Source organism: Cuculus canorus, chromosome 8 (assembly GCF_017976375.1).
Source record: "Cuculus canorus isolate bCucCan1 chromosome 8, bCucCan1.pri, whole genome shotgun sequence".
NCBI classification, from domain to species: Eukaryota; Metazoa; Chordata; class Aves; order Cuculiformes; family Cuculidae; genus Cuculus; species Cuculus canorus.
In genome coordinates this window covers 15,396,905-15,412,333 of record NC_071408.1, presented here as the reverse complement: position 1 = coordinate 15,412,333, position 15,429 = coordinate 15,396,905, and the positions used below count along the sequence as shown (strand labels likewise).

Here is a 15,429-nt window from a genome sequence, read left to right as displayed (position 1 = left end):
ACAATTTGTACTTCGTGAGACATTTGTCAAAATGTCTGTTGTTCTGTTTTCCTAAAACAGAGTAGGATCCATAGACTGGTATTCACCAGATGCGCACAGTCTGACAGTTTACACTGACAAATATAAAGGTGTTACAGATCAGATTTTCTTTCTTATCCTTTGTAAGCTGTAGTCTTTTTACTTCTGTTTATACAAAAGGGGTAAGAAAAGGTTCCTTTGCATGCATGTGTGTTCCAGTACAACTGGCTGCCATCTGTAGAACTGTGGGAACATCCACTGCTGCAGGTTATGTTTCTCTTCAGAGCTGGGGGCTTCTTTCTAGCACAGGCAAGAAAACTAGTGAAGCAACTGCCACTGCCTTTATTATTTTAAAGATTTCACCTTCCCTTTTAATTGCTGTTCATGGTTACTTGTATACAAAGAACTGGGGGCATTGTGGGGTTTCTGACTTGGGGTTTTGTTGTCAGTGGCTTTTTTTTACTTCAATTAAAAGTAATCTAATTAATTAAGGTTTCTTTTTATGTCTGCTTTGTTTCCATACATACACAGCTCTCAAATTAGTTTGGGTGTGCTACTGTCCTTTCTGCAGAAAAGGATGCGTCTTCCTACCATTGTCAGCAGCGGCAAGCTGACCTGAGTAGGAGGAAATTTTAAATGTTCATGACATACAGGGTATGTGAAGGAAATGTGTAGTGTGTAATGTACATTTGTGTTTGCTGTGAAGCAAAACAGACTGCTTCCATTGCGTAAATTACAGCTTTATGAATTCTATTTTGTTTTATAGAAACAGTAGTAATGACTTCATAAAATCAGTTTTCAATCCACAGGCTCTTTGAGAATATAGGCACTGCCTCAGAAAGCTTTGCCACTGCATTGTTTGTGTAATGTGCCTCGCTGTCACATCTTTGATAAATTTGTACACCTGATCCCACATTTGACAACTCTGATACTTAATATTTAAGGAAAACAACCCAACGATTTGTCTTTTTATTTCCTTTTACAGGTTGTTCTTCTTTCCCTTATACTTGTGCTAAGAAAGAGGCTTCAGTTCACAGTACAGCTCTTTCAAATTGTTGGTAAAATCATTGGCAGAATTCCTTTCCTCCTGTTCCAACCACTCTGGACCTTCCTGATTCTCATTGTTTTCTGGTTATTTTGGGTTGCTGTACTACTTAGCTTAGGAACTGCAGGTAAGTATGTTCTTTCAGTGTTTTTAGATGAATGCTATCTGTGTCCTAAGTTAAATTCTTGAATATGGGGCCTCCTGGTGTTAGTGTACAAAATGCACATCGTTATACAGCTGTGTTACTCTTTTGTTTATTTTTTCCCCCACTAGTTGGAGTCTTCAACATCACCATAGTTCTGTGAGTCATACCACTACAGAAGGGAGATTTTTGCTCCTACATATGGCCTTCAGTTTTGTTCTTTCTCAGTTATTTAATTTATGATTAGCCTGTGGTAGGTACAGTATATGTTTGATGTATTTAAATGAAAAAAGGTAACAGGAGGGAGGAAACAGCTTTTAGTGCAATTGTTATGAACTGAGAATCTAAATCTCTTTTGACTATAAACAATGTCCAGTTGTTATGGAGGCAGAATGTTGTTTCTGAGCAGTAGTTCCATGAAAACTGCTAGCATTATTTAGACTGGTATAAGAGTATTGGGTTAATTCAGAGATTCTTGTTGTTGTAGGGGAGGTGCTCTGTAGAAATAGTCTGTGAAAGATCTGCATGAACGGATTTTGAGTATGAAAGTGATATTACTGTGGGACATACCACTATAAGATCTGTCACAGATTGAACCAGGGTAATTTGGATGCTCTCCCTTGGCCCAGTGTTATGCCATCCAAGGGGGAAGAGGTTATTCTTCCATGCAACATCACCCAAAGAAGGGAAAGCTAAACTGCATAAGTCTGGGGATAACTTCTGTTGCAGATATCGACCTTTGTACTAAGGAAGCATTACGGTTTGGGGTTTGGTTTGTTTTTTCTTTTTTTTTATATATAATTCCTAGGGCCACTGCTAGGAGGTAGTTGTTGTCCTTTGTGTTGGAGCTGATGCAGAATTGGTGCAGATAGTCAGTTGTTTGTCATCCCTATACTGATGCATGAGTTTTCTATTTTCTGAATTTTGGCAGTGGTTTCTGTGTGGAAAACTAAATGCAGCCTAGCTCTTCAAACGCTTATGTGTTACCATTTTATCTTATGTTTCCACCGCCCCTTGAGACCAGTGGCTGCAGTAACTCCTTTTGTACAGGCTTACAGATCCCTGCTAGGCCAGAAAAACCTCCAGCCTTTCTGTAGCTGAGCCCATTTGGCAAAATTGGCAGTATTCCCCACCTCCATGGGTCAGGTACCACATTCCTCTTCCATCACATCTGCTTCCATCTCAGTTTCACCCTGTTAATTCTGCCACTGTACAAGACACACTTCACTTGTAACATAAGAGTCTATCTGTCTGAGTCCATGTTAGCATTGCAAATCACTCACCCATTGCTTAGGCTAGATTAGGATCTGCTTCCTTCCAGATTTCATTGGAGAGTCGTGCAGGTTTGCAAGGGTGTCTCTGTTTCTGCTGCCTTTCCTCCAGTAGCTCATTGTCTGTCAAAAATAGTTGCTTGAAGCTGATAACCTGCTTCTCCTGCAAGAGGGTCAGACTTAGCAAGGCTGAATCTCCAGCCTATATTTTTTTTTGTAAGTTGTTCTTGGCTGACTAAGTAGTCAAGCAGATTCACTTTGCTTTAGGTGTCATGGATGTTCCCTCTCCACACTACTCTGGGTTGGATATTTGCTTTACAGAGGCAGCATTATGTGCTAGTTGCAGCTTTGCATAGTTGTTAGCTTTTCTGCAAAATCCTCATCCCATTTATATCAGCCTGGCAGCAGTAATTTTCAAACTCTCCATGTGGGATGTCTTCTCACTGGTTCAGACCAGTTCTTTATAGAAAGAAGCATCTCCTGAGCAATCAACCAACTGTTCATTTCATGCACCTGCTTGGATCAGATGCAATTTAAGATAAACTTTAACTATAGCCAATCTAGTAGCAAGTAAGTGAAACGAACGATAATAAACAGATTTGCTAAATACGTAATTAACAAGAACTGTTAGAGGAAATATTACATCCTTGATGTTTTGCTGAGCTGGCCTATTACTCACAGGAATATTCAACGGTACCATTAATATGCTCACATAAAGATGTGAAGCTTTCCCTTGTTAAATCTAAATTTATAAAATGCCAGCTGAGTCTGTTGTATTCAAAATCTTTTGGAAATGCGGCAGTCATTAGAAGACTGGGAATATTTTAGCTCATATGGCAGAAATGGCTTGATGATAAGTGCAGGATGGGGAACTAGTCAGGTATTTCCTGGATGCTTTTACAGAGTTTTCAGCAAAGTAGTGACTTGCACATTATATCCAAAAGCAAATTCCTTGTGTATTCACAGAGAAATAAAACGCAATGAAAACTGCCTTTGAGAGGCTTTTTATGCTTTTTCCATGTTGTGCCATTTTCCTTCATCAGTAATATTCTCTATTTCCTGCTAGACATTTCTATTCAACTTTTGCTTTTTTTTCTGCCTGCTTGGAGAGTAGGATTCAAAGACTTTGTGACCTGCTGTTAGATTCACAGTGCAGCACACATCTCCTGGCTCAAAGGTATTTTATTTTTTGTCTTCTCCCTAGCACAATAAGAACACTGATGTTTCCAGCAAGTGATACAGTACAGTACAGTTTACCACAGAAGGCAGCATAATCTTGTCACACAGAAAAGTGATGTTAAGGTTTCTAGGACACTCTCAATTTTGAAAGAATTGCCTTTTTGTAGATATGGCATAAGATGGGAAGGACATTTCCAGGTGTTTAACTGTCAATATGTAGCTCATATGAGGAATCTAGTAAAACGTGTTTCGACTGAGATCTTCTGCCAGGAGACATAGTATAGATGTCAGTCCCTGTAAGATTTCTCTGATAACAGTTATAGTGTTGATGATAGAAGATAATGTGCATTTGATAAATAATCCAAGCCAATTCTGAGTTACAGCCTAAGCATGAATGTAGATAGAAAAATAGCATTCTATGTTTTCGATTATTTTTTTAGTTAAAACTCGATTCTATTAATTTTAAGATTTGTATTTGTAATTATTCTTTTTGTTAAACTGCCTATGTTAAATGTGGCTGTTGTCACTCAGCAGATGTGAACAGAGTTCTTGGCAAAGGCCAGGGGCTGAGGGGTTGTGTAAATAACATGTAGCTGAGGTGCCGCAGCTCAATGCCCGCTAGGTGCCGATAAAGTAGTGTGGGACAGTTTCTTCTCAATCTGCTCCACTGTTTACAGCTGCTCTGATTACAGAGTAACGCCTCAACAACAAAGGCAATTCTAGCCTTTTAATGATCTGGGAAGGTAGTGGAGGATTATTTTCATCCAGATCTCAGGCCAAGGAGATTTTCAAGGTGATGCAGGAGGCCAGTGTCATCAAGAAGTATGATACTTGGTTGGATTTCCAGTCCCACACTCTACCTGAGATTTGTTTTGTGGTTCAAAACGCAGACAGTTGAACAGTAGACTAGACTTGATATTGAGAATATTCCTTTAGATTTTATTTCAAGTTTTAAACCCAACTATGAGTCCTCAGAAATGCTGTCTGCTAAAGCAGTTAGGTAGCTTGTTGGGGGTTGGATTGCTGTTCCAGATGACTAGTACTTAGACATCCCGTAAAATATATATATAGTACAGTATGGTTAATAATGCATTGGCATTTCTATTTCCTGGTTTTCTACAATCACCCTATATGGAAGACATTTCTTTTGCTTTTTGAGTTTTGGGGATTCTCTGCAACAGCTGAGAGTACTTCTCTGAAGATCTCCCACGACACACTCTCTTTGAGCAATTTGTTTTTCCTGTTGGCAAAGTTACCTATTCAGGATTCAGTTTGTAAAATACAGGTGGTGGTTTTTGTGATTTAGACTCTTTGACTTTTTATTCTCACAATATTTTTTCTGAGGCTGTGCAGACCACGTTTGAAATGCAAATATACCAAGACAGCTGAAGAAAAAATGAAATCTTTGTAAAACCACTATTGTTTTGTCTAATATAGAGTGATGGGCAAGTGAAATTGGCTTGCTGCTGTGCTGCACCTGTTCTTAACATTTGCCTTGAATCTTCACTAATTCTGTAACATTTATAGTGTCTCTGCATCTTACAGCTCTGGAACACTGGGTGTCGCCTCAGCTGTGGTGCACCTGATCATTACGCGACCACACAGACAATTTATTTACACCCCTCCAAAATTTAGTGTTACTCTGAGGAAAGACTTAACTTCTTGGGAGCTGTAGAAAACAATAGCCCACACTTGGAAAGGTACTTATGCACATGACTAACTTGAAACACGTGGATAATCCTATTAAAATCAGTGGGACTACTTATGCATTTTAAGGTAGGCACCTGCTTAAGTACCTTGGTAATTCACAATCTGTAAGAGCAGCAGAGTCTGAGTGAATTCCAGACATAGAAAACTAGGAGAAATGCCAGACTCTATGAGACTTCAGACAGAACAAACAGTGGCACCAGTTAGAACCATTAGCTGGCTGGGAATGGAATTCAGCTGTGCTTTGGAAAAGCTGATATGTCTTAGGGTTATTGACTCTTATTGTTTGCTAATTTGTGAGGCATTTTGCTGCAGAACTGAAGTGGCCATGCGGTACAGCAAAGCACGTCTTTTAACTTCCCAGCAGGCAGAAGTCGTGGAGTCCACATGGCATAAATCCGATGCATGTAATGTAGAATGAGAAAGCGGTGTGAGATTTTCATGTAATAAAAGTGCATCCTACAGGCAAGTGAGCAATAAAATTGCCACATAAAGCTGTGCAGTAGCAAAACCAGTAATAAAAATGTATTTCCTGCAGGGTCCTTGATGTTCCAATTACAGTCAGCTAGCTTGGCTGTAAATACCACTAAATGGAAAAAAGCTAAATAAAATAACATAGTAAATTCTGTTGCAGGAAGCATGAAGATTCAGTGTATGATGCCAGAACCTTTCCTCACTTAGCATTGGGAAGGGCACATCATGTTTTCATGTTGACAGGAACTGATAGAAGGGTTCTCAGTATTTTCTGGTCAGTGGTTCTTTGTTTCTGATAAGGAAATTGCTGAACTAGACTTCCCAGGAATTTTTGTCCCTTACAACAGCCTACTGCTCCAGACATCAGCAAAACCTTGCAACAGCAGTTGCTGAGTAAGAGCATCTGACATAAGTCTGAAAGTACTAAAATGCAGCTAATGGTGCTGCATGTGGACATCAGATTTTGTGTTGCTGCATTGCTGTGCTGACTGACGCGATGGCACAGCACTGAGCTAGAGTCAGATGGATAAACTCTTCTGAACTCTGCTGCAAACACGCATGCTTGCATTGTTAACAACACTTCTTTGAAGTATTTGCAGCGGACCAACATTTGTACTGATCAGAGGCTTTCTGTTTTGGTGATTCAGCTGTAGGGACTTCAGTTCTTTACTAACTTTAATGTTATCTCTAAGAGTGTATAGTATACCAGGAAAGACTTGTGATTATGTAGTTGAAGCAAAATATTCTGTTGAGAAATTAAACCGTATTTCCAGAACAGATCTGTGAACAGATAGATCACAGCAGAGCAGTGAGGAAAATGTCATGTATTTTTCTCAAAAGGGTATCTAGGATAGCTTTAAAGTTACCTGTGCTGCTAAGACTAACGTAAGAAAAATAGCATTGTATGTAATTCTCTTGACAAAATTATGCATGCACGGTAGGCCCAGAAGACAGGGAATCAGTCAGACACAGATGCTTACATTGGTAAACAGATTTCTGTGATATAACACAAACAGCCTACCATACCAAGACAGCAAAGGGATCAGTGGGGAGTTTACAGGTGGATGTGCCTGATTTCTTGCAGCAGGGCACAGCGCTGTGCACGTACACGTCTGAGGCTGGCCAGGAAAGACAAAGCCATTACTGTTGTTACTGCAGATGGTTAGGTCAGTAGGCTGATAAAAAGCAAGCAGAATTAGTTTACCATACATATATTTATCAGTATTCATGACAAAACTACAGAAGCAAAGCTTGAAATGTGCCTTTTTTTTGAAAATAAATGTTCAGGTGGATTCTATGGTGGAAAATGTGCTTAATTCTGCTACCAAATGGCATAATGCCTTTGCATTAAAATGGGGTGGTAGGAGACCTTTTTGTATCTCATTGACCTACCATGTACATAATTTCCCTCAGTAGGGGCTATACGCTATTATTAATGAGAATCTTGCAGGAAAAAGGCAGTCTAGAGCCTCTGGAAGAAGTAAAGGAGATGAAAAATCCCTTAAATTCAGAAGAAGGACTAAGGAGGCAGGAGATAGGGAGGAGTGGCCGTGAGTTTGTGGGAAGAGGTCCAAGTAGCAGCTTTTTCACACACAGTATCTTGTATTTCACAGGCTTAGAATACATTTGAATCATAGAATGTAATGAAGCAGCAGTATTTCTGTGGATGACCAACTGTACACTAAAAAGAGCTTGCCTGTTTATTTAAAATTTATAAACTTTCAGAAGATAAAATATCTAGAACATATGTCTGTGTTTATATAACATTTTTTGATCCTTTCAAAGCACTTTAAAATAGTTTTGCAATGGTACTGTGAGGTAGATAAATATTTTTCAGACGATCAGACCTTGCTTCCAAAGACTTATAAACCTTGTCAAAACCTGACGGTATTGCTAAAAACAAATCTTTATTGTTTCTACTTCCAGCTATTCTTGAGTATAGAACAATAGGACAGAAATTAAGTGAACCATTTCATAGATAGCTTTGTGTCTTTGGTAGTTTTGAATTTGAAAGCAGTGTGGTGTCCTGTCAGAGAACATAGAATCGTAGATCTTGTGATTTTCAGTCCTGTTTTCCATAGGCTGGAAAGACCTTTAAGATCATTGAGTCCGACTATAAACATAATGCTGCCAAGAGTAGCAAATGGTTACACGAAGTATTAAAGCTTAAGTTTTAATCCTGTTCTAGCAGTAACAGACAATTCTATGTCTCAGTTTGTTATTTTTTTCATGGAGTTAGAATAAGAAACTGCTCACCTCCAGAGATTTTTTTATTCTCTGGACATGTTTATCTTTAAAGTTAATAGACCGAACAAAAGAAATAGCAGTTTATGGACCTAGAGACATTTCACTAGGAACAAAAGTCCGAATGGAGTTATCCCCTGACTAGACTTCAGAGTCCGGTGGCATATACAGGATTGCATAGAGAAAGGTCTGATTGTGAAGTATGTGACTTAGCCCAGCCTTCTGTGAAAAGCCATCTATTGGATATGGAATACATTCTCTGTTATTAACAGAAGTAGAGGCAAATTTTTTTTTTGGCTTGAATAAGTGAATTCATCAGTGTTCCTGAATATGGTAGTAACATTGGAGGATAAACTGCCATACAAACAGGTGTCTGGTTTCAGGGTTTTTTTTCCTGGAGAGGCCACCTTTATGTGCCTATATTTTGCACAGAGATTGCAAAATAAATTAGAAAACTGGTTTCCATGGTTCTAATTAGTAATAGCAATTAAAATAGTAATTCTGATTTGTTGCAGTGATACGTTATGCATCTTGAATATTTTTCTGTAGCCCTTATCTTTTGCTTCTTATAGAAAAAGTCCAGAGCATTTCATAACTGACTATGAGTTTATTTCAAATATGAATGAAGAAAATAAAGATTTCATTTATTTCTGAAGTATTTGTTTACTCAAATATTGAGTAATGTTTTCTCAGAAATCCTTACTATTTCGTAGCTGTTCTCTGGACTCTATTGGCAGCTGTGTCTCAATCCCAATTTAAGCCCAAGCTTTTGCTTTTTGTAAGATTTTATATTTCAAAGTTCTATTTGAGTTAGAAAATTTTTACTCTCTGACTTTGTTCAAAATGTGTATAGAATTAAATATCACCAGCATTTATTTTTTTATAATTAATTGAAAAAAAGTTAAGCAAAATTGCTCATCCCCACCTTTCCTTAAAGGAGCCTACAGGAAATCTGGGGAGGGGCCCTTTGTCAGGCAATGTAGTGATAGGACAAGGAGTAGCAGATTTAAGCTGGAAGGGAAAAGATTTAGATTAGATATTTGAAAGAATTGTTTTACTGTGAGAGTGGTGAAGCACAAGAACAGGTTGCCTGGAGAAGCTGTTGGTGCCCCATCCACGGAGGTGTTCAAGGACAGGCTGGATCAGGCTTTGAGCAGCCTGGTCCAGTGGAAGGTGTCCCTGCCCAGGACAGAGGGCTGGAACTGGATGATCTTTAAGGTCCCTTCCAACCCAAACCATTCTGTGATTCGAAAGGGTACAGAAGCATTTATATGCACTTCCCCCCCACCTCCCCCAGTCTGGTGTGTTATAATAATACAGTGCTGTAATCCCAACTCCAGGTACTGCACAGACTACTTCAGGAGGTCAAGTAGAATACAGAGCTCTGTCTGGAATTTGCTACATGGCATGGTATCATTTCGTTGGCCTTATCTGGACTAGTGAACTCATTCTTGCCTGTCAGCAAATGACGATTGCTGGGGCAGTGGTTACTTGTTACTTCAACAGGTGAGTGCAGAATTGCCCCTGTATAGCTTTGAGGGGTTTCCAGCATTTACTTTCAAACTTTTTCTAGGCAAAATAGTCTCAAATAGACTGCAATTTATATCAATATCTCAGAATCCAACTTAATATAAAATAATATTGCTTGTTGAAGATCTTGAGTAAGATTTTACAATGTGCATGATATTGCTGTGACTCACCCCTACTGCTGAAGTTACCAGGCTAAATTGAACCTTGATTCAAACCAATAGAACTCAGTTGGCTATGGTGAAATTGCCATTTGGAAAGCACAGGTTTTCTCTGACCCTTTTCCAAGAGATTGCATTAGCTCTAAACGGAGATTCAATATATAGCTCCTTGGTAATTTTGTGTATTTATAAGCAGTTTAACCTCTTTCTAAGTGTTCATCTCTGCTTTGGGTTTCCATTTGTTCTGAATTCATAAATGCCTCTTCTGCTATTCTTTTCTCATTCTGTGCAGATATTTTCAGTTAACTGTAAGTGCTTTAACAGCACTGTTAAGAATTTAGAGATTTGTAAACAAACTTTTTTTAATTTTGTATTACTCTGAAATGTAAATGTCGAGGAAATCAGGAAAAATCTCTACTTATAATAATTTTTACTGTGTTTTAGGCTTGCAATACTGTAATATGTAATTCAGTTGGTTTCATTCACTGGAACAGTGCTATTCTGTCTTTATGGTGGAAGATTTAAATCTCACAATACATTGTTGAGGGTTTTGACAATGAGAAGAGTGCTATCCTGAAAACATATTTCCTCCTATGTATTTCATGATCTCTCTCACCCTCATTGCTCTTTTCCTCTACGCCCAGTGATGAAATTTTCTGATCTGTGAAAAACTCTGGCATGTTAAGGCATTTAATTTTGTGTTAGAAGAATGGTATGGCGGTAATCTCAATTTGTTTGAAAATGAACCCTTGAGGAAGGGGATGCGAGAGTGAGTCAGGGAGCCTGATGGGAGAGGGACTAGGGACCGTAGAGCTCTGGCCACAGCCACTGGGGATCATGGGGTTCAGACGACTGAAAAGGGAGGGTTTGGGCTTCCCCATAAGCCAGGTGGCATGTTTCTGTTGGTGATCTCTAGAACGTATCCCTGGGTGTTTCAGTTGCTGATAGGAATGCCTCCTGCTGAAAGGTTTCCAAGTGGTCTGTTCCCCCCAACCCAGCAGGCAGCAGCACAGGCCCTGCTTGCAGGAACGACTGTGGAGTTCCTGCTGTGACTGACTGTAGCTCCAGCCAAGACCTGGTAACAGCCAGTGCCTACCATAGTTTTAAGTGATGTTTTCCATCCTATCTGAAAGATAAAGACAGGGCAGCGATTAACGTGTATCAGGAGCCTGTCTCTGCTAGGATTCTCTATGCAGCCAGCAGCCCTGTCACTGAATTGTTACTGTTAAAAGAGCAGACAAAACCCAGGATGCTGCTTTGTAGAAGGTTGAGTTCTGCAGAATGACACCGTCTCACACTACTATTTTACATGCCATGATAGGGCCCAAAAAGGAAGGAACTCGTGTTTCTTATGTCATCTTCTTTTTCCTATTAAAGCCGTAAGCACAAGTGACTAACATGGCTGTGGTTCTGTGGGTAATGGGCTGCTCTTCTAAGCAAATTTATATTCCTCAAGCTTTAGCAATTGCTTCAGCTTTAGCAGCTGAATGCTGTGGCAGTAAGGGTTCATTTATACTGTCTTGCTTGAGAAAACACAGAAAAGAAAAGAAGTTTCGCTGACTTCCTGGGTTGTGCGCTTCCATGCATTTTGGTACAATACACCATCTAAATCCCCAAGGCAAAGACACTGTCCGTATCTTCTTCACACAGAGCAGGGAAGCACCTGTAGAAACCACTGTGATGACATTTACTACTCTATTAGTGTCTTCCACTTTACAGCTATTTTTTACTCCTGCAGGAACTGGCCGCAGAGTACAGAAGGTTCCTGCACCCAGTTGTAATGAAATCATTTTGTACATCTACTGTCAAGCTCTCCTCTTGCTTGCCAGGTGACATGTACTCTGTTGAGAGAGCTGGGCTTGGAAGGGGAAATGCAATTTTTCTGTGGTGGTGATCCCTCTTCCTGGCTTTTAGGCTGTCAGGACAGATCTGAGCTGGAATGGGAGCACACAGTGCAGGAATGGGCAGAGGTTGGTTAGCTGCAAGAGCAGTCGCACCATCAAGGGCAAGGGTTATCTCAAGCTGTTCCAGCAATTCTGAGCTTGTCTACTGTGTGTTTTTAATGTATTCCCTGGGGCAGCATCATAAAGACATGTCACAAGAGTTTGTTTATGATACCTCATAGAGAGGCTTTTTTCTTGGCTTGTAAATGCTGTGAGGAAATGGCACAGCCTTTCCCTGCGGAAATCTCCTTCCACAGCACAAGCTGCAAAGTGCTATGTGGCCAACAGTCACAGTGGAATTGCAAACAGGGAGGGCAGGGGGTTATTTCAGCTGTATTAGCTTTACAGGTGACATGTTTGACCTGTAGTACCATCTCTGAAAATGGATTTTGTCATCTTTTATTTCAGATGAAACATGAATACATGGAAGATTTTATTAATTAAATAAAATAAATAGAACTTTTTTGCTTAATGATTACCTTCTATAACTTGTGAAGAGGACGCAGTCTTTTAGAAAACCTTCTTTGTTATTGTTGCTGTTTCATGTGAGAGTTTATTTTCATCTTAATGTGCTTAGGTGTTACATGCGTATTTACCTTTTCAGCCAGATGGTTCCCAAGATAAATTCCCATGAAGCTGGCATGGGAACTTGACCCATGTCAGAGGCTCTGCTGTCCTGTCCCTGTTTCAGTTATATTCAGTTACTCCAGTGCATCTATGTCACTACACAAGGTTGAAATTAAGGTAGTCTGTAAGCATTAGCAGGATTGGGGTTTTCCACTTGTCTCTAAGGTGTTCTGCAGAACAGCTTCCGATAGACTCAGTGAGAGGTGAAGTATGTATATCTCCCAGTAAGTAAAGAGTCCAGATTTATGGATTCGCACCAAAGTCATCAAGAGATGAACTAGGAAAAAAATTTTAAAGGATTCCTCTTCCCTTTTCAGATACATCTGCAATATTTAAGAGCATCCTTTGCCCTGCTTACATACTTGACCTAAGCCATGTAAAAGAGTGATCAGCTGTCCCTTGTGGTTTTGAGAGCAGGTAAAAGGGTGTCTGGAAGTGCAGTCTATGTTCTCTGAAAGTACCATAATGTCTCTTTTATTACAAATCTTGTAATTTATTGTATTTGTTTAAAAACCGAGGTTCGTATTTACTTGAGAAATATGTGATTCATTCCTTAACACTTCTAGAGTATTTTACACTAAATCTCTTTTTAGGCAGTCTTTGAAAGAGATGAGGCAGAAGTGAGGGAAACTAAAGCTCTAAAAGGAGGAGCAGGCTTTTAAATCAATGCTTTTTTTTTTTTTTTCATCTTTCAAATGTCTGTGCCTTTTGGGTGTGTCAAGATTACATTTTTTCCTTCACACAGAAAAAGTTTTAAAATGAAAGCTGGGGTGCATGTGTGATCATTTGATTCAAGGCACTTGGTCTTAAGAAAGATATCGAATGTCACAGAGCTCACAAGAAAATAAAGACGATTGGCAGCAGTGAAGAAAGGAAATTGTTAAAAGATGGTGCGGTATTGAGTACAGGTTCACAGGATTTTGGAATAGTAGAGTTCTGTGTAAATCAAACAATCCTGTGGTAATATAAAATAAGAATACCAAAGAAGTAAAGCAAGTTTTGGCCCTGCTCAGTCCTGTAACCAGTTTTATGAGGCAGGTTCCTGTTTTTGCCCAATACCTTGTGTGCAGGCAGTGGACTCTTACACATACAGAATTCACAGAACAGTATGAACTGCGTACAAAACCGTATGCTTGTAGCTGACTGTAGGCTTGTGCTGAAGTCATTTCAGGATTGCAGGCATGTAATGTACAGAGCTGGGAGAAACTTCACCCTTAAAGGTAATTGGGTGTAGGTGGATGGCTGAGCTCATCTTGAGCTCGTTTGGAGTCACAAGCATCACTTGTTGTGTTTAGTTAGCCATTTTCTGGTGTTTCCTACCCAAAGCCAGAATTACAAGGAAATTCTGCTCTTTTTTTCTAATCTATTTGGAAGCAAAGCAAGAAACCTTGTCAGACCCCGTTCTTCTGAGAGTTCTTTTACTAGGAAAAGAACGTGTGGAAAAGCATCCAAATTTTGATGTTCCAGCTCTTTAATGAGTTCTGTTAAAAAAATATCAAACCCCTTGTTCATTTTTCTCTTCAGTTGCAAATAAATTATTAACACAAAAGTAAGCTTTGTCCTTTCTGTATGCTTGGCTAGCATTTAATTTGCAGAAACTTAGTCTTTTATATCCTGAGGTCTGACTGAGACTGTCATATGTAAGGTTGTATATGAGGGAAAAGGAAATAATGGTCCTATATGGGTCGAATAACTCATCTGTATTGCAATGTATGTTTCTAAGACAGAAACCTGATAACTTAAAAAAACCCCTGACTTATTCAGTATAAAATTCCACTGTCCCCCAAACTGTTCCCCTAGTTGTAAGACCAAAAATAATAAATGTGGAAACTGCTTTTCTGGAATTTCCTATTTAAAATAATGTGGTATATTCACATATTTAAATACAACTTCTCAGCTGCAAAGTATTAAGTGTTTTGAATGAGCTGCAATGATACCTTCAAGATCTTTGCAGAACTGTGTTGCCTATCTTGATGTAATGTGTATGATTTGAATCCTTCCTGAAGTGAGGATTTTATAAAAATATAGAGAACTTTTTAGCCCGACCAGTCACTCTTTTATAACTGCCTTTTTGTTTTTTAGTTTCTTGTGCAAACTTAGGAATCACTTAGGAAAATAGGACACCTTATTTCATATAAGGACTGATTGTTACTTAAGTACTTAGTGAAACTGCTGCTGGTTCTGTTGTCCAAGTAAATTTTTCAGGGTTGGGCCAGTTGCTTGGGATTTGCTTTGTAGAAGGGCTTTTTCTGACTATTGGTCACTGTGGAGTTTTTTTATCCTCTGAAACACTTCTGGAATGTATTTATAGTGTTAATTTTATTGATTTTTTTTAACAACATTTGAAGAGAGGTGGGGAAGTGGCTTTAAATTCATTTCCTAGTTTTCATATAAATTCTTGAGAGCTGTGTCATACTGCTCTCTGTAAATGATTGACGTTACACTGACCTTTAGAAAGGAACCAAGAAAATAAAACTTGTATTTAGGCCATTCTTTTCTCTTTCCTTTTTGATTTTGGGAAACACATTATTTCTCCAAAACAGTACAGGTTAGTGTGCAGCAAAATTACAAGTTTTTTAGGCCAAATTATAATTCTAAGCATATAGTATGATATTGCTTTTTTTGTGTATCCCCAAAATAAAGCTTGTTCTATGAAAAAAAAAAGTATGAATTATCTGAACAAGATTTAAAACAAACTGCAACAATAAAAGTAAATAATAGATCTCATTTTTACATGGGAGAGATTGTGATATTTTTTCTAGTTTTAATTTTAACACTTAAGCAGAAGTAGCAGATTTATCCTTTGAGACTAAAGTCTTGCAGAAACAGCAGTCAAATAAAAAGTTGAGGAGAATAAGAGATGTGACAGAAACCGGGGAGCAGCATTCAAGGAAGTATTCTTAGCTGTTGTTCACTTCTGGTATTTTCCATTCTAGTTTTTTTCTAGATAGTTTTCCATTGAAACAGTCATTGCTTAAGAACTAAACTGATCCAATAAAAGTTATAAACTTGGCTGCTTTCCTTTGGACTAATGCAAACATTCAGATGAATTCCATAGGAAAACTGGAGTTATTCAAGTGGGAAAGGAGAT

At 38.8% G+C, this 15,429-nt stretch overlaps 1 protein-coding gene across 2 annotated transcripts in view; it reads left to right on the top strand.

Moving 5' to 3' along the window:
- The window catches only part of SLC44A3 (solute carrier family 44 member 3), a 41,534-nt gene that overhangs the window by 10,067 nt on the left and 16,038 nt on the right, over nt 1–15,429 (top strand). For both annotated transcript variants that reach the window (XM_054072654.1, XM_054072652.1), the window contains exons 9-10: nt 1,004–1,190; nt 9,421–9,586. In XM_054072654.1, coding sequence (XP_053928629.1) covers nt 1,004–1,190; nt 9,421–9,586 — 353 coding nt within the window. The remainder of the gene's footprint in view (nt 1–1,003; nt 1,191–9,420; nt 9,587–15,429) is intronic.